We start from the raw sequence: 21,872 nt of genomic DNA, 5'->3' as shown, positions 1-21,872 counted from the left end.
ACCCCTGAAGGAAGGCCTAGTGGAGACTAGGGTGCCAGACTCCTCTGCATGTAAGCGATTGTTGGAGTGAACTGGAGATGGAATAGGATGGCTCAAAACACTTCACAACTATGGATAAGTAATCTACTGTACACCACAAGAGCAATCTCAATGTACAAAAAGGACCTGTACAGAATGTCTGCAACAATTTACATGAGGGGGAAAACTGGGAGTGAGTATGCACTCTGGAACAGCCTGGAATTTCCCATAATGCACAGACGCACTTTCCCATAATGCTCTGTTAACCCACAATGCTCTCGGACTCAATCTTATTTTTGTTGGACAACAATTTGGAAGAAATGCAAGAATGGCATAATTTGATAAATTGAATTAAGATTCAAATGAATAAAAGAGGGAAGGATTTACAATTTCACTGCCACTATTGTACACTGTTTCACAAAACTCTATCCTTTCAAGTTATCAAGTGAATGAAATCATAATTTGGTGGACACATTTCGTAACAGTGAGACTATATTTCTCTGAAAGAATCTGAAAGAATCAATATTGACACTTAAATCCTGACTTTTAACATTTTTAAACCTGTACAATTTTACATTTTGAGCTTTTCAAACAAATCAAAACAATCTCAATTTCAAAAACTTTGCAGCAAATCTTATTCACCTCATATGAACAAATTGCACAAGAAATCTAATTTGCTGACAAGAACAAGCTCTTATGGGAAATTCTAAGCTGTGAAAAAGGAGACAAAAGTTTCAGCATAGTAATAACATTGAGAAATGCCTCTGCCCCAGAGGCGTCGCCAAAAATTGAGAATCCAGACTCTATACTAAAAGTGTCTGCCCACATGTAAACCCTAATATTTGGTTTAATTTCCAAAGTTTGTGAAAAATCCTGCAACAAATACTATATGAGAGCACATCTTCTGTCACTACCTGTATTGCAGCTAATCATGCCTACCTAATTTTCTATCATAAAACGTATCCCTACACAACCACAGAATTTTACAAGTTACAAAGTTGAATAATAAACCCTTAGGTACACTTTTACTCTTCCTGCTCTGGTGAACACTCTGCTCCTTCTGCTCCGGAGCTGCTCCAGAGAACACTCTTCCTGCTCTGGAGCTGCTCTAGAGAACACACTACTCATTTTGCTTCGGAGCTGCTCCAGAGAACACTCTATACACTTCCTGCTCCGGAGCTGCTCCAGAGAACACTCTACTCTTCCTGCTTTGGAGCTGCTCCGGAGAACACTCTACTCTTCCTGCTCTGGAGCTGCTCCAGAGAACACTCTACTCTTCCAGCTTTGGAGCTGCTCCGGAGAACACTCTACTCTTCCTGCTCTGGAGCTGCTCCAGAGAACACTCTACTCTTCCTGCTCTGGAGCTGCTCCAGAGAACACTCTACTCTTCCTGCTTTGGAGCTGCTCCAGAGAACACTCTACTCTTCCTGCTCTGGAGCTGCTCCAGAGAACACTCTACTCTTCCTGCTCTGGAGCTGCTCCAGAGAACACTCTACTCTTCCTGCTCTGGAGCTGCTCCAGAGAACACTCTACTCTTCCTGCTCTGGAGCTGCTCTAGAGAACACTCTACTCTTCCTGCTCTGGAGCAGCTCGGGAGAACACTCTATTCTTCCGGCTCCGGAGCTGCTCCAAAGAACACTCTACTCTTCCTGCTCTGGAGCTGCTCCAGAGAACACTCGAATCTTCCTGCTCCGGAGCTGCTCTAGAGAACACTCTACTCTTCCTGCTCTGGAGCTGCTCCGGAGAACACTCTTCTCTTCCTGCTCTAGAGCTGCTCCAGAGAACACTCTACCCTTCTGCTCCAGAGCTGCTCCAGAGAACACTCTACCCTCCCTGCTCTAGAGCTGCTCCAGAGAACACTCTACCCTCCCTGCTCTAGAGCTGCTCCAGAGAACACTCTACCCTCCCTGCTCTAGAGCTGCTCCAGAGAACACTCTATACACTTCCTGCTCTGGAGCTGCTCCGGAGAACACTCTACTCTTCCTGCTCCGGAGCTGCTCTGGAGAACACTCTACCCTTCCTGCTCTGGAGCTGCTCCAGAGAACACTCTACCCTTCCTGCTCTGGAGCTGCTCCAGAGAACACTCTATACAATTCCTGCTCCGGAGCTGCTCCAGAAGACACTCTACTCTTCCCGCTCCGGAGCTACTCCAGAGAACACTCTACTCTTCTTGCTCCGGAGAACCGGGGGTGTCGGCGGGTTTTAGCAGCTTGCGTTGTCTCGGTGGCAGCTTGCTGTCCTGGAGAAGCTCGATGACGAGCGCCGCTAGCGTCCGGACCTCTTCCGCGGTGGCAGGGTTGGTGGCCAGGTGCTTGACCCTCTCTTCTCCCCCCTCTTCTATTAGCATTGGGCAGTAGCGGTCAGCTGGAAAGGGGGCAGTGTAATCTTCATTATGTCATGCCTGGGCCTGATATGGGTGTTCCGAACCGTGTGAGAACTATCCGGATCACATACATGTAGGGTTCGGGAGTGTTATCACACAGGCTTCCATAGAATATTTCGAACGCATTTCGAGCGTGCCCGTCGGAAATTCGAATACCGGATTCGGAGATTGGAATCAATGTTGCTACAGTTTCTTGTTCCAGGACACAAAACTCCCTCAACTTCTGGCGCATTCCGCATTGAAATGTGTGTTTTCTCGGGTGGGTATGACCAAGGTATGACATAAATAAAATACAACACGTTGTATTCCGCATCACCCTCGGTCCCACCCCTCCCGCGGGTCGGATCGCCCTCCGGCCTACGGCTGTCGGGCGATCCAACCCGCGGTCGGGCTGGTACCTCGGGTGATATGGAATACCCCGTGTTGTATTCTATATTCATTGACAGTTAACTGCATTGTGCACGGACTATGTGATTCAATTCATATAAAGAACTTGAACCAACACAAAGTTTCTTTGGAGGCAGAAGTCAACCTTGATGACGACTTTCTTAGCTTTAGTGCTAGAATAGAAAAAAGCTGACAATTCATATCTTTCTCAAACAGTGTTTTGTTTCATGTCACCTTGTCCATTGCTGAGGGTGTGACACAATTGAGGGGGGGGGGTATGGACCTCCCTAGAAAATTTCTAGGGGCAAATCTACAATATATTGCTTCATCTTGTCTTGACAAAGTTTTGGGGATCTGTTGGCAACCAATTGTCATGGGTTTCGAGTGTAAATGATGGCAGCATGGTAAGAGTTTCTGAGTGGCCAAGTTTCGACTGAATCTTAATGACGATATTCCATATATCTGACATTTGGCCACTCACAGAATAGTGAATAACAAACTTTAAGCTACAAGTTTTCTACATTTCTAAGCTCAAATATGATTGGATACCAGACTTACGGTTCTTGGTACAGACGTGTTGCATGGCCCAGACAGACCACAGCTGCACCGCGGGCGTCGTGTAACACTCCAGCAGCGGGAAGAACGGGTGGAACGATCGGTACGCGACCATCTCTCCGGTGGGGTTGTTCCAACTCCTTACAGCAGCCAGCTACACAAGCAAGGAAAACAATACTTTTAGGCTCGCCCCTGAGGCTTTGCCAAGTATAAAACATTTTCTATACTTTGAAAAAAAACTTGTACCTGTGCCTAATCTACAGGTTTAGGTGCATCAAAATAAAATGGTGGCGCACAACGTGGAATGTTTCTTCACAGCTTGGATCTAAAATTCTATAGCTAGCTTAAAAATGTTTAAAAAATAAAAAAAAGAAACATGACTTTTGAAAGAAACATGGTGGTATCCTACCAGTATTGTGCACATAATACATGATAATCCCTTGACAGTGATTTGAATAAGAAATAGGATACCAGATGGTCTCCCACCATTGTTTTGAAAAGGATCATGGCGGTCTCCCACCGGAAGAAACATCTACCAGCATTTTGCACAAGAAAAAAGATTATGGTCTCCTACCAGCGTTTTGCAAAAGAAACATGATGGTCTCCTACCAGTGTGTTGAGCATCTGGTCCCAGGAATGTTCCCTCAGGTTCCAGTGTTCTCTCCCCTCGCTGGCCAGGTGGGCCACAATCCCAGCCGCAAAGTAGCTCACCTCGATATGATCACATACAAGCAGCTTCCTATGATCATGGTAGAAAGAAAAACATATTAACCCAAACCTTTACACGAGAGAAGATGTGTTGGATCTCATTTACAACATTAAAGTGGAATACAGTTTAGGCCTTAACTAAAAAACAACTAATCGGTGAACACCCTGATAAAATATCTCCCTTTGAAAATATCTCAGTGACAGGGAAATTCGATCTATGAGAATGTATCACAGAAGGAAAATAAAAAAAGTGTCATAGTCAATCATATCTAAGTCAGGATTATGACTTATTTATATCTCAATCTTTTCTTATATCTCAATTACTCTTTCTTAAATCTCAAATGAGTGCTCTCTACTCTAAGATTTGAAGGTCAAAGTGCTTTTTCTACCGTGAAGTTCTTCCTGTGAAATACTATAGTTATGAGTAAAAACACGGTCGGACTCACTTGACATAATCCATGAAGTCCTCCCTCAACAGCACCTTTCTCAGCCCTCGTACTTCAGCAATGTTGTTCTGTAAGAAGGGAGATGTGGTTAGGGTTGTTCATTGATTCTATTAATCAGATTGATAGAATCAATAAAGGTTCTGCCTTTGAATCCTGAGCAGGCCTTAAAGTTGTGCCCTTGGAAAAGGCACTTTACACCTCTTTCCTCACTTGACTCAGGTGAAAATGAGTACCTAGCTTCAGTTAGGAACATCATCTTGGATGGTGCATAAAGCCTTGTGTTGGAGGAAAGAGCTACACCTCACACACATTTAAGGACCCACTGAACTTATTGAAAAGAGTAGGAGTCCATCGTTGTCTGAGCGGATCAAATCTTACAATCTGAGCTTATACACTTTGTACTTACTGTACAAAACTGGTGTGATATGCCCAAGGCCATAACAATTTAATTTCTTGGTTAACAGATTTTTTTGGTTATATTTTAGTACGAGGACATTATCAAAACAGAAGGCTGGGGTGAAAACTTGCACCTGACCCTGTTCACTCCCTGAAACTGTTTGCACGAAAGTACAAACTTTTCTCTGAGATTCTGTTTTCCTGTTGATTTTCCAATCTAAAACTAGCATTTTCTTTTTAAATTCCGTCAACCAAGAAATTCAAATGGTGTGGCCTAAAGGTTGTCTACTGGTTATGCGGGACAAAAATATGTTCACAATAAATAAATCGCAACACTGAAGAACCTGTATTCTAAGGCTGCAACTGTTAAAATGTACCCCTCTTACATCCCTGTGCGAATAAAGACTGATCATATTCCGGCCCTTGGGGTTAAAAAGAAAATTTTGGCCCCCTAGCAGCCTTTAGTTAGAACTGAAGCTGTTTGTTTGTTACTCACAATCAAGCCCAGGACTTTGCATTCCCCTACACTCTTGTGCATTACAATTGTAGTAAAATTTGATCATACTCTGGCCCCAATAGAGCTAAAAATAAAATTTTGGCCCCCTTGCAGCTTTCAGTGCGAACTGCAGCTGTTTGTTTGTTACTCACAATGAAGCCCAGGACTTTGCATTCCCCTACACTATTGTGCAAGTAAAAACTGATACATTCTGATCCTTATACCAAGAGAGAAATTTGTCCCCCTAGCAGCTTTCAGTGAGAACTGCAGCTGTTTGTTTGTTACTCACAATCAAGCCCAGGTCTTTGCATTCCTCTACACTCTTGTTCAAGTAAAAACTGATACATTCTGACCCTTATACCAAGAGAGAAATTTGGCCCCCTAGCAGCTTTTAGTGAGAACTGCAGCTGTTTGTTTGTCACTCACAATCAAGCCTAGGACTTTGGTGTGGAGGTTGGACTCGTTGGGGAAGACTTCGAGGATCTGCATGAAGAGTTCCAGGCCACCGTTCTCTACAAACGTGGTGCAGGTGCTGGGGGACTCATCTGGAAAGACAGGTGTCAGTTTATTTGTTTGTTCCTTCTCTCTTTCATTCAGTCATTCATTCATGATCAGCAATCTGACCTGCAGGAGGGCTGCGACCGATGGTGATGCAGTATTCTTCTCATGATATACCCACCAGAGAAAACACATATTTCATTGCAAAATGCGCCTAGAAGTCGAAAACAATAGTGTTGTCCTCAAATACACCAAAACTGCAAGAACATCAATTCCAACATGCATTCAAATAATTCCATGGAACTTGTTGGAAGCCCATGGGATACAAGTAGAAGCCAATGATAACAGAAGCACACATGATACCGTTAGGCCACACCATTTCAATTCCTTGGGTAACAGAATTTAAAAAAAAATGCTTGATTGGAGAATCAACAGGAAAACAGAATCTCAGAGGAAAGTTTGTACTTTGGTGCGCACAATTTCAGGGAGTGAACAGGGTCAGGTGCAAGTTTTCAACCCAGCCTTCTGTTTTCATGATTTTTTTTTGTTAGAATTTGAAAAAAAAAATCCGTTAACCAAGAAATTAAATTGGTGTGGCCTTAAATACGGACCGGTCTGGAAAATGTAGTATATGGAACGTTGTCATCACCCAGATATGACATAGATAATATAATTTACAATCCATATAGTTACAGTGTACTTCGGAACTGACCTGTGAGGTTCCAGAGTGCACTGAGTGTAAACTTGAGAGTAATATCCACTTGTTGTCCCTCAGTCTTCTCTTTCACTATCCTCAGCAGCTTCTATATACGGAGATACGGTGTGATAGTTACGCTGACAGTGTGTGTGTGTGGGGGGGGGGGGGGGCAAGCATACTATGTAAAAACTATAATATTGTTTTAACATACTGAACCAAGTCATATACTGAATAAAAAAAAAAAGATACACAAAACCCGGATGTACATAAACAGTGCTATGTTACCAACGTTTTTCCATAATTTTTATCTGGTATTAGCAGCAAATGCCTTCAAACAAAGTTGCACAGATACTTGTTGAGAATTCAAAGCAATGCCCTACAACCTAAGTCATTAGTGGTTACAGATTCTGACGTGGTTATACCCTATAATAAGCTGCAAACAGTTTTGGTACCATCTATGCATTGCATTATTATTGCATTGGAGCTGGCTCTACCCAAAATGGCACCATGACTATGAATAGTATGATCAGAGCACTATGCAAAATCGCAAGCTTTTTCCATCTGTATGAACTGATCTATCCTCAAATGGTTAAGTAACGTGCAGTCAAATTTTTGAAGAAAACAAAAACAAATTCAGTTTCTATTAGGCAATGGTTATAAGCATTCAACCAAGTTATACAGACATCAAATGCTCTGTTATATTTCTATATTAATTTTGTTCAAGATTATCATAACAACTCTTTAAAAGCTGTTTAAAATTAACATTAAGATCACTCTGCAAGGCGTATAAAAGGGTGCACAACCAAGCCACCCTGTAAGAAGGCTGAGTTTGGTTAGAGTTCTTGTTGGTGAGTCTGGGTTAGACGTGAGACTGTGCAAGCAGGGAATGTGTCTTACAACCTGCAGGTAGTTCTGTGTCCCCAGCAGGGCAGTTTGTTCAGTAGAGATCTGGACAAAAATACAAAAAAGAAACACAGGCATATCAGTCTATGTCTACAAACTCTGAACCAATACAATGGAACAGTACATTGTAACATATTATACATCTACATCTACATTTTGGTACCCCCAAATAGCCCCTTCAGGGGCAAAGTAGGGGGGGGGGGGGAGTTGAGGTCCCGGGCTAAGGCGGGCAGGCCCCAGCCTGGCACAGAACGACTCAACGGTGGGAGCCGTCGAAACCGTGCCAGGCAGGGCATGCCTTTCATACACTGTAAGAGTATCATTATACTAGAAGTCAACTTAATTGTCATTAAATTTGAGGCACATAATTGGATTGGACTACATATTGAAACGAAATTCATTACACCACTGTTTATAGCAAGATTATTCATATCACTCATCAACAGAACACATTCCAAAACTTAAATTTGATCATTGACAGTCATATCTCTGTTATCACTTTTAAATTGTTTAGTATTACCGGAATATACCAGGAAATTGAAGACAGGAAATGAGATAAACTTAAAGTTTGATAACCTATTCTGGGACCTTTTTGGGACAATTGACCTTACTTCCTGTCAGTGTCTTGACATACCTATTATTGCAACTGGAAATACATGTGGAAACAAACACAAACAGACATACATGTATGAAACCAATACCTCCCATTTCACAGAGTTAACAATTACCTCAGTTTGTTAAATGGGAGGTATATGTATCATTTTTGGTATGTCTGTCTGCGTGTGTTTCCGCAAATATTTCCACATGCTATGGCCCATATATGGGCACATTGAGACACTGACAGAAAATAGTTTTTTACGGAGGTAACTCCTGTAACTGTAAGTTTTATGATACTAACCTTAGCAGCAAGTATAGATATGATGGCTACAGCCATGCGGTGCATGGTAGCGTCCTCGTGCGTGCACAGACAGTGCATCACCAGTCTTGCCGCGCGGTACCGGTCAAACTTCTGTACAGGAAAGAAAAACATTTCATGATTGTCAAGTCAAGTCAAAACCTTCATTTTCTTTCGAATGCTTGTTCGGCCACACATGCCGCTTTTCAACAAGGTCGAAGTGGAGGGGGAGGAGTCACGGATAAAGAGTACAAAAGAAACTTTATATATCTAACTATATCAACACAATCATAATAGCACTGAACCTTAATCCGACACTTTTGAGCAAATGCAGTGCGGAATCATAAATCTAAATAATAAATTGACAATTTCAACAAAAATCCTGTTTGGTATATACATGCCCGAACTAGATTTGGTTGATTCTACACTTAGCCTAATATAATTAAAAAATCATCAAAAAAGGAAGTTTCAATCTATGTTGGTATTGAAATTTGTTCCAAACTTGCCGCCAGGTCCTAATTTTTTTAACACAATGCTACCTCTGATAAATATGACAAAAGAATGCAACTGCGTTGTCATCACTGAGCAAAAATAAATGAAGTTAATATCCATTTCATGTCATTTCCATATCATTTTGAATTCATTTCCATGGCATTAAATATTACAATTATTTTCATTTTCATATCAGTTAAATTTCCTTTTCACGTCCAGACAAATTCATTTGATTTTCACATAATTTCATGTAATTTCCATGTACAATGTAATTTCCATGTCCATCTTCCACCTACCACTTCTTGCAGAATCCTGTCACTACACAGCGTGAGCAGGGCGTTTTTCTGCAGCTGCTGGTGGTTGGGGAACACTTCCATGGCCTTCAGGGTCAAGTTCACCACGTCCGACAGGTCCCGCGACGGAACACGCTTACTGATGTCATGTCGGGTCAGGTTGTACAGGCAAGCACTGGAAGGTCAAAGGTTGCACCAAACAAAGATGGTGTCATGTGGTGGATTATGTTATGTTACACAATAATTATTTTGTAACAATGGCTAGGACATTGAAGATTTGCACTTTAGCCCCAAATTCATATTTCTTGTGGGGTTATGCAATAGGGAGAAGGTTAATGAAAGTTAATTAGTTTATTGCAAATTCCTGCCCGTAGGCTAATTGCAAGTACATGTACATGTAACACGGAGTGGATGGACAGAAAAAGATGAACAATGTAACATATGACTACTCAAGTCTTAGCTACTGACACTAAGTTCTAACTTATTGGGTTCAGCTTCTTTTTCCAAGACAGTGGAAGACGAATGATCCCACTTTTTCTGTTATATTCTGTTCCATAATGAAGACAGCAAAAACTTTTTAAAAAACACCCCCCGCAACACGAATATGTATAATGAACCTTTTAATGTCTATCCAATCCCTTAGTCTCCTCCAACCATTGATAATAATTGAACATCAACCTTATCTTAAGTAGTAAACATGGAGCATTTTATCCCATGTAAAAGAGGAGTCCTGACCTGGCTGCCATCTGCACCCCGAGACTCTTGGCATCGCAGTGATTCTTCATCCCCTGAACCACCAGCTGGGGAGTAAACATCAAGAAATAAATATTACTCTACTCCATAGATAATCATGAAACATTCTCAGAATTCCACCAAGCACCCAACAGTATAATACTATAGACCGCCACATGAAAAATCCAACATTACCAAAGCCTTCTCAAGAATGTCTTGAACACCTGGATATCTCCCTACCAGGATATATATATATCGTCCCCAGAACCCAAAATCTCTGTTCAAAAGATCAGGGCTCAGAGACCGGGAGGGTTTGCCGAACATTTCCCGAACGGGTTTCAGCGCTGATAAAGGAGGGTGGTGCATGCGCACATGTGCACAGTGACAGTTAGTTTAAAAAATGGGGTACCAAACAAACCCTACCTTGATAACATCCACCCGAGGATGCTCCATCCCTGAGGTGCGGCCAAAAAGCTTGTATAGGGCTTTCTGCACATACACGGCTCTTTCACTGTACTGTCGCAGGGCTTCAAGTATCTGGGCCTCGTTACCTTCTCCTGTCACCTAAATAACATGGGGAGGAATTAGAGCATTTGTGAAATACAAGATCGTTTGAGAGTTCATTCATAATGCTATATACACTGTCAGGTATTGAAAGTAACATTGCTTGAAGTGTTAAATAATTGCTTTCAAGTTTTTATATCCAAGGCCTAACTATTATATATTATCAGATTATATATTGTACATTTTGTATAATACATATTAATTTCTATTAAAACAAAATCCATCAATCCGTCCCATAGTTATAAATCCAGATTATGAGCAACCTGCAATTTTGAAAGCTAAAAGGATACAAGACTCAGCATACTGTAAATCACTTTAATATATATACATGTAGCGGTAGGAAAATAAAGCAGTGGGGGGAAAATGGAGGTCACGGCACTTAATTTTAATGGTGGGAACAAACATTACTGTCTCAAATATTAGTGATCAAATATAAGCGATGATGAAATTTTAGCCATTGACTAAGTGACCGTCAAATCAGCTAAACTTAAGTTACAGTTAACAAATCAAGAATTACAGTAATACTAAATGTACAATGACATCCTACAGAAAACAGATAAAATATACATTGTGTACATATATAGACATGATGCAAATACCAACCCTAAGATCCTTTCGGAAGCCTTCATACTCCTCGTCCCAGATGAAGTCCCAAAAGCAGGCGGGCCCCATCATCACACCGAGGAACACCAGCTGGGGATGGCTCTCCAAAAACGCCAGCAGCGTTCCCTCCGACAAGTCCCGCCCTGAGATATCTAACGACGTTAGGTTCGGAAGAACCCCCGGGACGCTGAGCAGGTTGTCCACGTTGACTCTCAGCTGGTTCTGACTGGCGAAGAAGGTGCCGGAGACACTGAAGGTCTCCTCGGTAGAGATGTCTAAGTGCCGCAGGGAGGACAGTTCCGCGATGACTCTTTCTGCGGAGTGTTTTTCGTCTTCGTCCCAGTTGTCCCTCCCCTGCACCGCGCTTACGCCGTACGTTGACAGCGACTTTAACCGGTGCTTGCACTGGAGTAAAGGGGTCAAGCTAGACACGTAGGTCTTGGAGATGTCTAGGCTTTCCAAGTGAGGCAGTTCGGAGGCGACCATTTCGAGGTCCTGCGTATCAAAGTTTGTGTGGCTGACATTCAGGCATCTGATATTTCTCAACCTGGACACCAATGTTCTGTTGATGGTTGCGAAAGCCCCTAGGCCGTCGAAGTTTCCAAACGGTTCCTCGCTAAAATCCTGCTTGTGCGGTTGAAGCCCGCTGACGTTGAGCGACTGTAGGTTGTCCTGGCCTGACTCATACAGAAGTTGTATAACGGAGGCCGCCCTCTTTACATTAGTATTAGAAACGTCTAGTTCGATCAGTTTGTGATTGTACAGAATGGCTCGAAGCCCGTCTAGTCCCACGGGGGTGTTTCTCACCCGGACTCTCCGTAATCTAAACGTGTCCGAACAGGAAAGTAGCGTCAAGACCTGATCGTTCACCTTGTTCTTCTCCAAGAGGCGGCTCAAGAACAGCTCGGACAGCTCGTTGTGGAAGAAGACGTCTTGCTGTCTGAAGGTCAGGTGCAGGCTGTCCGTGTCCTTGGCCCTGACCTTGAAGAAGAGGTCGTCCAAGTTGTCGCAGATGTAGTCCATGCAGCACTGCAGTAAGGTGGGGGGATCTTCTAAGTCCGCCATGGCTAGACCTGCAAATATAACATAATAGCAATATAACTTTTTGTACAACCACAAGTACTATACATTAGGTACAAAGTATGGCATCTACAGTAAGTCACAGAACATAGATCATGCTTGCACATATAGCCTTTTATAGGCTCTAGTTGCCTGATTTACAAATAAAACTGATCAAATCTATCAATGTCATGACCTAAATTTCTCTGGATACGAACAGTCTGGCCAGGTCCTAGTTTAGAAATAAGGTGGTGAAAATCTTAGATATCTCAATGTGCTTTTTAGTCCCTTTTGCTTTGGAAGACTATATATTGTGACAATCAGTATTCAGCCCCAGTCCTGAGTACTTGGATGACTAATCAGTAAGTATGACTGGTATTTGACAGGGCTGTGTGGTGACCTGGAAGTCTTAAAACTGAAGGTCACAGCTCAAAAAGGAGGTCAACTTGCAATTGTGGTATGGCCACTTTGAAAATACATCAGCACAGTGTACATTAACAGATCAAATAAATTTACCTATTTTCAATAGGCTATGCTAAAAGTTATGAATATGATGGGTTAATGATACAGATGACTAACCACGGTTTGAAAGTCATAGCCTATAGGTATAGCCTATAGGTGCGCTGGCTGCCATTCCCTCTCCTTCCTCCATCTTTTACATGTACCTCTGGCTCCCCAACAGAAGTCAGGTACTGGGAAGACTAGCTACTTACAAATTTATTTATGTTAGCTAATGGAACTAGAGTTTTAAGTATTTGTGCTACATATACTTCGGGTTTGCTATGTTAGTTTAGCGATTACGGGGTCTTTTTATCAATATGAATTGGTATTGATTTTTTCTTTTTGTTTGAGTTGAATGTGTGATAGTTGTGTGCCGATTTCTTAAAAATAGAGAGAACGCTATAGCTAGCGACCCAAAAAAACACCCCTCCCAATGAAATTGTATGGCTACCCTGCAACGTCACAAAATCAAGATGGCGGCCACCATACATGCCAACGGATCCATCAAAGGTTTTGCTACGCAAACCTGTGATGAATCCGCAAGTATCCAGCAAGGTACCCATTTTTACACTTGGGTGGAGTGAGGAAAGTAGTGTAAAGTACCTTTGGCGGGGACACATGTACAATGTCTTTGCTGAGACCCCGGGAATCGAAACATGTATCCCCTCGATCTTGTGTCCACTAGCCTAGCTATACTTAGACATTCAACGTCAAACATAAATTAAATTTGTACTGAAACCTAGACCGGAGACCGGTGCATAGAGCTGTGTACCTAAATAAATTCTAGGTACAGGTACAGGTACACGGGTTTAGGTACAGGTCCAGACCTGAACCTGTACCTGAACTACTTGTTCGGAAAATGCTAGATTTTCAATTAGGACAAAAGCATGTTTGAACTGGTAAAAACATGATATTTAATTGTGCTAGGTATTATTTGTATGAAAACACAGATGAAAATTTGACTCCAGCCTTGCAAATGTGTTTTCTGTGCTTTAGAGTGGCTTTAGAGCACTGCCACGGTAATTTCATAGTAATTTCATAGTAATTTTATCCGTCAAAGTGGCCATCCCCTGAGTCAGGTCCAGTACCGATACAGCAGGGTCAGGTATTTTGGACCTGTACCTAATTGATTGTACCCGGTACTGTATCGGTACAGTGTACCGGTACACAGCTCTACCGGTGCAATGGCCTAGTGGGTAGAGTGTTCCCCTTGCATACGGTGGGTAGTGAGTTCGATCCCCGGCCGGGTCAAACCAAAGACTTTAAAAAATGGTACATATTGCTTTCTCTGCTTAGCACTTGATTTGGGAAAGAGTATGGAAGTTTAATACACACACCACTACCAGTGGACTAGCTCCCTGCTGTAGTGATTGCACAAAGTTGTGTAGCCCAAGGTCAACTGAAACGGAGATGGGCACCAACCTATGCACCATCGGTGCAGGAAGGAACTTTGACTTTGAAACCTTGACTATCAGCTGTCGATTAAAAGTTTGCAGTTCACAAGTCTAAGAACAAAAGATAGGCCTTTTTTTAGCTTAAAAGATCATTAACAGTCAAGACAGATAAAGTACATTTTAAAGAGTTACAAAGCTCCGTACAGTAATACATGTAATTACAAAATCAACCCCCATGAAATCTCCCTCATCAAACACAACTTAAAGTAATTATCAATTTCACAATACAACAGATAGTTCTAACAGTTTTACTCGTAACTGATACCTCCAAAAAATCTTCTCCAGTAAAATATATTTAATAGATAAAGCATATTCGCAATTTTGAAGCAACAGGTTACTGCGAAAATTGCTAATTTTAGAAATAAAATCACCACAAACCTTTCGACTCCTCAGTACCTACACCAGAAATTTTAGTTGTACTGATAGCCTCATTCACTAGTCTTCTACAAAATGTACATGTATGGTCTGTGTGCCACACCATCTACTCAGCTGTTTACATTTAAACTACCGAGGGGTGAAACTGGCAAAAGGCCATAATCTATTGCATAATAACCTTAGAAATACAGTTATTGGAGGTTTAGAACACAATGATAAGGCCACACCAATCTAATTTCTTGGTTAACAGAATTTAAAAAAAAATGCTAGATTGGAAAATCAACATGAAAACAGAATCTCAGAGGAAAGTTTGTACTTTGGTGCACACAGTTTCAGGGAGTGAACATGGTCAGGTGCACGTTTTCACTCCGGCCTTCTGTTTTAATGATGTCCTTGTGCTAAAAATCTTTTTAAAAATCTGTTAACCAAGAAATTTAATTGGTGTGGCCTAATCAAATTTTGAAATGTACCATTCTAGTGCACATAGACCTAAGCAGAGCAGAATGCACTACCTTGATTTTTGGTGAACTATTACTGTTAGCCACCTACTAGTAGGGCACTTTGCACCTGGCCTATAGTATAAAAGCCAGAACACATTGTACTTGTTTTCATTTGAGCTCTGACCATTGAGAACGCTACACACAAGGCAAAAGTAGTCTGGGTGTGGGCTCAAAATAAAGTTCTAAACAGCAACTATGCGGCTACAGTGTCTTTTCTGAAGATGTGGCATGAGTGTGTACGGTTTACTTCCAAGGTTGTCCACAGTATACTACTTGCCTGCAAAAAAACAATTCTACCAATATGTCACTTATTCCGTGCGTACTAGTAAGCTTCAATTATGCTCTAGATAGTCATCTCATCAAACAAATGTTCCAATGGGAAATTACAACATGAATAATAAAATTTTGAGAGGGTTAATAGCCACCTAGGCTTTACTTACTGCTGAATAGTACTGATTAATGATAACAAGCCTGCTTTTTATTTTTTTTACTTTGCAGAATAATTATGCCAGTTCTCTGTGGGCCTTTTCAACCCTGGACTGTCGTTAGTTTCATGGTTCATTCAAATACCTTGTATGAGCATCAAAAAGCATTGACTACTAAATTTCTCAGGTGATCCTCTATTTTCAAATCGATTAAATTAAACAACCAAAGCCTATGCCTGAATACAATGTACCCGACAAGGCCTGACAAAAGTTAGGTTATAACTTATACAAACAATGTCAGGGGGGGGGGGGGGGAAGAAAAACTTGTCTTGTTATACGTTCCTTTATATCTTATTATCACATAGCCATATGACGTCTACCAATCAGAAGCCTCCATTGCCCATGTGTTATGACGCCATAACACACCTGTTCGACCATTCCATTATGAAGAGGGGGAGGTTATCTTTTTGTTAACATTCGTACAATGGTTACTCGTTCCCAAAAACGTTTACTATCTTAGAATAAATCAAATATTTTGTAAGCATATGACAAAATAGAATAAACTATTTCAATACAAGTCAAATCTTAACGGGTGGAAGTAAAACAGCATTTAGAGTTAGTCACCCAGCAGGGAGGAATGGTGATAATAGATAATAGAATAAATTTGAAAAAGATTTGACATGCCAAGATTGCAATGTTATTAAATATTTCTGTGGAAATTTTGGTTCTCAAAATGAAATCTATCATCTTTTGTACAAAAAGGACAAATATAAATTCTGAAATGCATTAGTATAAGTGATCTATGCATCATACAGGAATTCTCTACTCTTAAATGGGTCAGGTTGGATAGGCTATTTGATAAACACATTAATGACCCGCCTATTCCTCGGTGCATATGGTGTCATAACACCTGGCCATGTGCTATAACCACTTAATAAACCACCTTGTTCGCTTCGCTCACTCTGTGGTTTTATTCGGTGGTTATAGCATATGGCCAGGCGTTATAACACCATATACACCTCGAGCTTGGGGCGGGTCATTGACCCTTGATAAACAACTGGCCTTCTTATTGTGCTTAACCCCCTTCCGTGTGTCTAGAGGATAACCCCCCATGAAGGAAGTGAGTATACGTATAGGGAATACATGGGTAGGGTATGCAGGGGTTTAGTGAGTTAAATATTATTTTATAAAACACACCTTTATTTATTTATTTATTTATTTATTTTGATTTACCACATTTTGTGGAAGGATTGACATAACAGGTGAACTATCACCTTTTCAAGATGTCATCCCAGACCGGACTGTAAGATTTGGACCATCCCACACTGGGGCATGCCCCTACTCTTTTTCGAAAGGTGTGGTGGGTTCTTTAACGTGCGCGGGGTGTTGCTCTCCCCAAACACGGGACCTCCATTTAACGTCCTATCCGAGGGACGTCCCTAACCCTAGATGAGCTAGGTACTCATTTACATCTGAGTGAAGTGAGGAAAGTCTTGTTAAGTGTGTAATTCACCACAAGCAGAATTCTGTAAAAGGTCGGCTGATTGTGCATTCTTTGATACATAATCTAGTGGAAAGTAACAGTCCCTTCTAGAGTTTAGGACTCCTTTAAGTACATCCCTGATAGGGCTAGCCTGAGTACCAACCTCCGTAGTGACCGCTGGCTCAAAGAATTCGCTTGCTAACCACGGAGTCTGACCCTGCGCGTATCCGTAACGGCTGTCTCATTATAACGTAATGAGGGGAATTCGAGCTGCGTTCGGTGGGCGGGGCCTCATTTGCGTAGTGCCATTTTTCGTTCCAAGGTGTCTCTATTCAGTTCTTAGAACCTACCCGTTACGAAGAACAGTGTGGCATGGGGAGGGCTTAGACGAATGGGGCCAATCAGCGAGCTCGTTCAAAATCTAAACGAATATCTGAATAACAGCCGTTACGGATACGCGCAGGGTCAGACTCCGTGGTTAGCAAGCGAATTCTTTTGAGCCAGCGGTCACTACGGAGGTTGGTACTCAGGCTATGATAGGGCGGGGTCATCGGTCAACATCCTTAGTAGTGCTGACACATGAATATCCCCGGGTAGCGGTTTCACCTAAAATCGCCCATTTTCTCCCGTCAAATCTTTACAAGACAGCTTCTAAAGCCGTCCATATGTATCCTCTCAGTTGCCTAGCGGTGGAAATCGTCGGGAGCTCAGCTGAGGCGTTGCTATGGTGAAAAATCGTACGATACAACGTTTCTATGTCAAGGATGGGAGGGGGGCGGTGTGACGTACTAACATACAAGAACGACCAACAACACAGCCGGAATTCCATCACAAACTGACACAAAACCGTCCCAGAAAACGAACCCTGTACAAGAAGCCGAGCTTACCCATTCACTCTTCTTCTACTTCCCGTTCGATCTTGCCGGACTGCCGGCGTATCGGCGCAAATCTACCTTGAACTTCGCTTCGTCACTTTCCAAATCTCCTTTTCTCCCCTCAACTTCTCCAACAGCGGAAGTGCCTTGGGCTACAGCACTTCCGCATACAACAATTTACTCTAGAAAGAAAATAAAGTAACGTTCACCAAAAAAAAATACACTTTATCTTTAGAATTTTCCAAAATGTGCTTAAAGGTATGAAAATATCAAATTTATATGTTCTTTTTCAACGATAAACATTTCAGAAAATATATAAGAACACCCCTCTTTATGAATGATATATTCCAGAAATCAATGACCTTTAACCTTTGCGAATACCGGAAGTAACGAACCGGTTCACCTTGCTGCTTTACGCAATGTTTTAGATAACGTCCTTGATCTGGTTTCTTTTCCACGAAGAACACGTTTTAAGTTTTTAACGATGTCTACGGGGGCAGGCGGCTCGCAGGCCAAGGGCGGTTCCTTCGTCACAGACTGGAAGAACGAAAAAGAAGTGGACGCGTACTTAGGGAACCTGGAAACGGAGTTTGGGTTCCAGTGCTACCACGAGAAGCTACATGATGGTTTGTTACCTCCGTGTAGAGAGGTTTTGTTTTCGGTGTGTTTGTGTGATTGGAGTAGAGTATCAGGAAGTGAAGGGGAAAATGGTGACAGCGCAGACTGACAGAAAGTGGAGGTCGAATAATTCCAATTTGGAGGTCAAAAATATGGTCTCCCCTACATGTGCTGTACAGGCTGGTTTCCACATGCTCACCACTGACACTGACAGGAAGTTAGGTCAAAGGTCAAAGAATAGGTTATCTCATTTTCTGTCTTCCATTTCCTGCTGTAGTCATGATTTTTGCCAATGTTATACAGTAACTATGGCTGTCAGCCTGAGAATAACCTAAATGCTTTCTTTAGGTAAAAGCCAATTCTCTTTTTGGCTGACTGCTAATGTCATGCCTACAAAATTAGAAATCTCAGCCTGGTTTTGTAGAGCCTCCCCAAGGTATATTGTATAGGTGGAGGGCAGGCTTTTAGCTAGGATTTATAGACAAGGGATCCAAAAATGGGGGGGGGGGGATGCTGTGATGCTGGGTTAAGGTTTGTTCTAGTCTTATCATACTTTTAGCAGACCATTTTAAGCACTAAAAACTGCTGGTTCCCTCTCTGTCTCCTAATGGGCTCTATGGATTAACAATTTCCTAGCATGTCAATCAGTTTTCATGCTGTCCCAGTGTCTGGTAGGACTAAAAAAGCATCGGTGACACTGTAACACAGTAACACGTGTCTGTAATTACCAGGGAAACAGGGGGTCCTGCGTCCAGCTGAAAAAGAGGGCGTCCAATTTCCTTCTTATTTTAGTATCATGCGTCCAATTGACACATGGACGCATGCCTAACTAGCTAGAAGCATGGCGGAGGGCGAGGCTCAATGCAGAAGAACACACTGAAGATACCAGTAACTTTTCATGAACAAGACGTTTTCCCGGAACAGGTTGTCACCGTCTGGCCAACTTCTATGAGCAGATCAGGAAGGACTACCCTGCCGCTGCCAAGGTCCTCAAGTCCAACTGTGAGAACAACGAGTTCGCCGAGTCCTGCTTCAAACTGGGGACCTACCATTTAGTCGGCAGGGGTGAGTCACTATGCCATGCCCTGAAGGTTACATCATTCAAACCTATTATAGCTCCTGTGTCTCCTCTCCGCACCTATTATAGGTTCCAAGTCTCCTCTCTGCAAATTGAGGAGAGGAGACTCGGGAGCTATAATACGATTGGATGCCAGGCTACTATAATATAATATTGGTTTTTATTGGTCAGAAATTACCCGCAATGGCAGCCTTTCTAGCGCTGAATTGATGCAGGGTATTACAGGTTTCACACAATAGACATTACATAATCATATAATATCTTATCCACACTTGCATTTTGTGAAACTCTCGCAAGGGTCTGGGCGGCTGCCAATCGGCGCCACCAGGTGACCTCAATACAACCTTCCCCAGCCGAAGTCAGGTACCCTCACACCTGGGTGGAATAAGGAAAGTCGTGTACCTTTCCCAAGGGCACAACATCAGGGCATATCTGTAATTGTATACTATTCTAAGGTCTGATATTATAAAGAAAGACATTTGCTAGATCCAATACGTCATATGATATTGATAACCTATTTATTATTTTCCCTACAGGTGAAGTGGAGAAAAGTCCTCAGCAAGCTTTCCGTCTGTTTAACAGGTCATGTGACATGAAGTTTGGAAGCGGCTGCCACAACATCGGCCTGATGTACCAGAGCGGAGTCGCTGTAGAGAAGAAGGACTTCCCCAAAGCCGCAGAGTTCTACAAAAGAGGCTGCGAACTCAACAATCCTGACAGCTGCTTCCGGCTTGGTACTCTCTACTTACAGGGGGTGGAGGGGATAGCCAGGGATTTCGGAAAAGCTTTGGAGTACTCGCTGAAGAGTTGCGAGCAGGGACACATGTTGGGGTGCGCGAACGTGGGACACATGTATCACACCGGAGACGCCGGCGAGAAGAACGCTGAGCTCGCCACGAAGTACAAGACGATGGCTAAAGAGATGCAGACCGAGATTAAGAAGGTTAAGAAGCAGATTAAGTTCGGAGAATGACGGATTAAGGCGTTAGGTGGTTGAGTAGTCTTAAGCTACATACAAGCTACAGTTTGATGCAGTCATGACTGTGGTTTACACTTAGAAGAACTCAGGAACAATGCTGTTATTGATAAGTCCAATTCTTATAACAAGTTTTCATAACATAATTACAACATTGTTAGTTTCTTTCAGATTTCCAGGATGTTCTGTTATTAGGTGGTAGATTTGTAGTATAAACATAGGTTCCATATTGTAGATAAAGAGAAAATGCAACTACAGTACTCCATTGTTTTTGGTTGTCTGTAGCCATATTTGGACAGGTTAGTGGTTTAAATTGTGGAAATCTACCGACATCTTCAAGTTTGCATTTCACACAAAGAAAGTTACTGTGCCAATGATCCTAACACACAGAAAATCTGGTGCTATGAATTATATTTTTTTGCAATGTAGACCCATAGCTTCTTGAACAAAAATGATTTTGAATGATACAATTTGTAGTCATCTGAAGTATGTTATTGAGAAATATTGAAAAAAATAAAACATTTTTCTCACATTCAAGGCAGTGCAAGTATTTATTGCCACATGTTGAACAAAAATTCAAAACTTCTATGAAGTAAATAATATGTTACCCAATAGTACCCTCAATAATTTGACTTACAACATTTTCTTGACAGTTGCCAGCAAGAGTGGTTTTGAGGCACATAGGTGTATAGAGTTTTCTCCACTTAGGCCACACCAATTTATTTTTTTGGTCAACGGATGTTTCATCTATTTTAGCAACAAAAAATCATGAAAACAGAAGGCTGGGGTGAAAACTTGCGCCTGACCCTGTTCACTCCCTGAAACTGCGTACACCAAAGTACAACTTTCCTCTGAGATTCTGTTTTCCTGTTGATTTTCCAATCTAGCATTTTTTTTAAAATTCTGTTAACCAAGAAATTAAAATGGTGTGGCCTTGGGCCTAGGAAAAAAGGGTCTTTTTCTTAGGCCTTAGCACACTTATAGCATAATTTTATAACCTAAATGATATATTTTACATCAATATCATGACATTGCATAGTAAATGCAGCTGGAATGTACAGTGTAACACATCTTTGTTCAAACTGTGGAATAGAACTGTAGATTGAACATTGACAAAATCTGTGAAGACTACAAATATTGATAAACACTGCAAAATTTGACTTAAAATTTCAAATCAAGATCTAACTTTTCCACAATACTGTATACTCTCTATTCCAATTATACTGGAATAGTTGTCTTAAAGGCCCACTATGTAAGATTATGAATAGTTGTCTTAAAGACCCACTATGTAAGATTAGGACAGTACAAAAAGTAGATTTTCCTACTATTCTTCACACCTGTTTGATACGGGTCGCAATTCAAGGCACTCGGTCAAACATAATTTCATTAGCAATTCTATAAATTACAGTAAACTATATATACATCTTAAATTAATTATCATTTACTCATGGATTAAACTGAT

At 41.7% G+C, this 21,872-nt stretch overlaps 2 protein-coding genes across 3 annotated transcripts; one reads left to right on the top strand and one right to left on the bottom strand.

Moving 5' to 3' along the window:
• Window positions 1-1,875: 1,875 nt before the first annotated feature.
• LOC136444918 (protein zyg-11 homolog B-like) lies at window positions 1,876-17,848 on the bottom strand. Of its 2 annotated transcripts, none has more exons than XM_066442699.1 (13): window positions 17,751-17,848; window positions 11,067-12,139; window positions 10,323-10,463; window positions 9,903-9,967; window positions 9,171-9,342; window positions 8,386-8,496; window positions 7,482-7,532; window positions 6,600-6,690; window positions 5,816-5,934; window positions 4,498-4,565; window positions 3,953-4,082; window positions 3,347-3,497; window positions 1,876-2,382 (listed from the first exon to the last, which is right to left on the bottom strand). In XM_066442699.1, the coding sequence occupies exons 1-13, from the start codon at window positions 17,752-17,754 to the stop codon at window positions 2,180-2,182; spliced, it is 2,379 nt and encodes a 792-aa protein (XP_066298796.1). In that variant the 5' UTR covers window positions 17,755-17,848; the 3' UTR covers window positions 1,876-2,179. The 2 variants fall into 2 exon arrangements, with proteins under 2 accessions (XP_066298796.1, XP_066298797.1); XM_066442700.1 differs by having other exon boundaries at window positions 7,485-7,532.
• A 251-nt stretch (window positions 17,849-18,099) lies between these two features.
• On the top strand, window positions 18,100-20,602 carry LOC136444925 (cytochrome c oxidase assembly factor 7-like). Its single transcript, XM_066442709.1, has 3 exons — window positions 18,100-18,364; window positions 19,281-19,421; window positions 19,971-20,602. The coding sequence occupies exons 1-3, from the start codon at window positions 18,223-18,225 to the stop codon at window positions 20,405-20,407; spliced, it is 720 nt and encodes a 239-aa protein (XP_066298806.1). The 5' UTR covers window positions 18,100-18,222; the 3' UTR covers window positions 20,408-20,602.
• The last annotated feature ends 1,270 nt before the right edge of the window (window positions 20,603-21,872 follow it).

This window comes from Branchiostoma lanceolatum, chromosome 11 (genome assembly GCF_035083965.1).
Source record: "Branchiostoma lanceolatum isolate klBraLanc5 chromosome 11, klBraLanc5.hap2, whole genome shotgun sequence".
In the NCBI taxonomy this organism is placed as follows: Eukaryota; Metazoa; Chordata; class Leptocardii; order Amphioxiformes; family Branchiostomatidae; genus Branchiostoma; species Branchiostoma lanceolatum.
Note: the sequence above shows the minus strand (reverse complement) of the source record. Positions and strands in the feature narration are given on the sequence as shown.

Coding starts and splice junctions, on each gene's coding strand:
- LOC136444918 (XM_066442699.1), bottom strand. Junction 7,533..8,385: donor TATCTATACTTGCTGCTAAG/GTTAGTATCATA, acceptor ATTTTTGTCCAG/ATCTCTACTGAACAAACTGC. Junction 4,083..4,497: donor GACTTCATGGATTATGTCAA/GTGAGTCCGACC, acceptor CCATGATCATAG/GAAGCTGCTTGTATGTGATC.
- LOC136444925 (XM_066442709.1), top strand. CDS start 18,223: ATGTCTACGGGGGCAGGCGGCTCGCAGGCCAAGGGCGGTTCCTTCGTC. Junction 18,365..19,280: donor CCACGAGAAGCTACATGATG/GTTTGTTACCTC, acceptor TTCCCGGAACAG/GTTGTCACCGTCTGGCCAAC. Junction 19,422..19,970: donor CTACCATTTAGTCGGCAGGG/GTGAGTCACTAT, acceptor TTTTCCCTACAG/GTGAAGTGGAGAAAAGTCCT.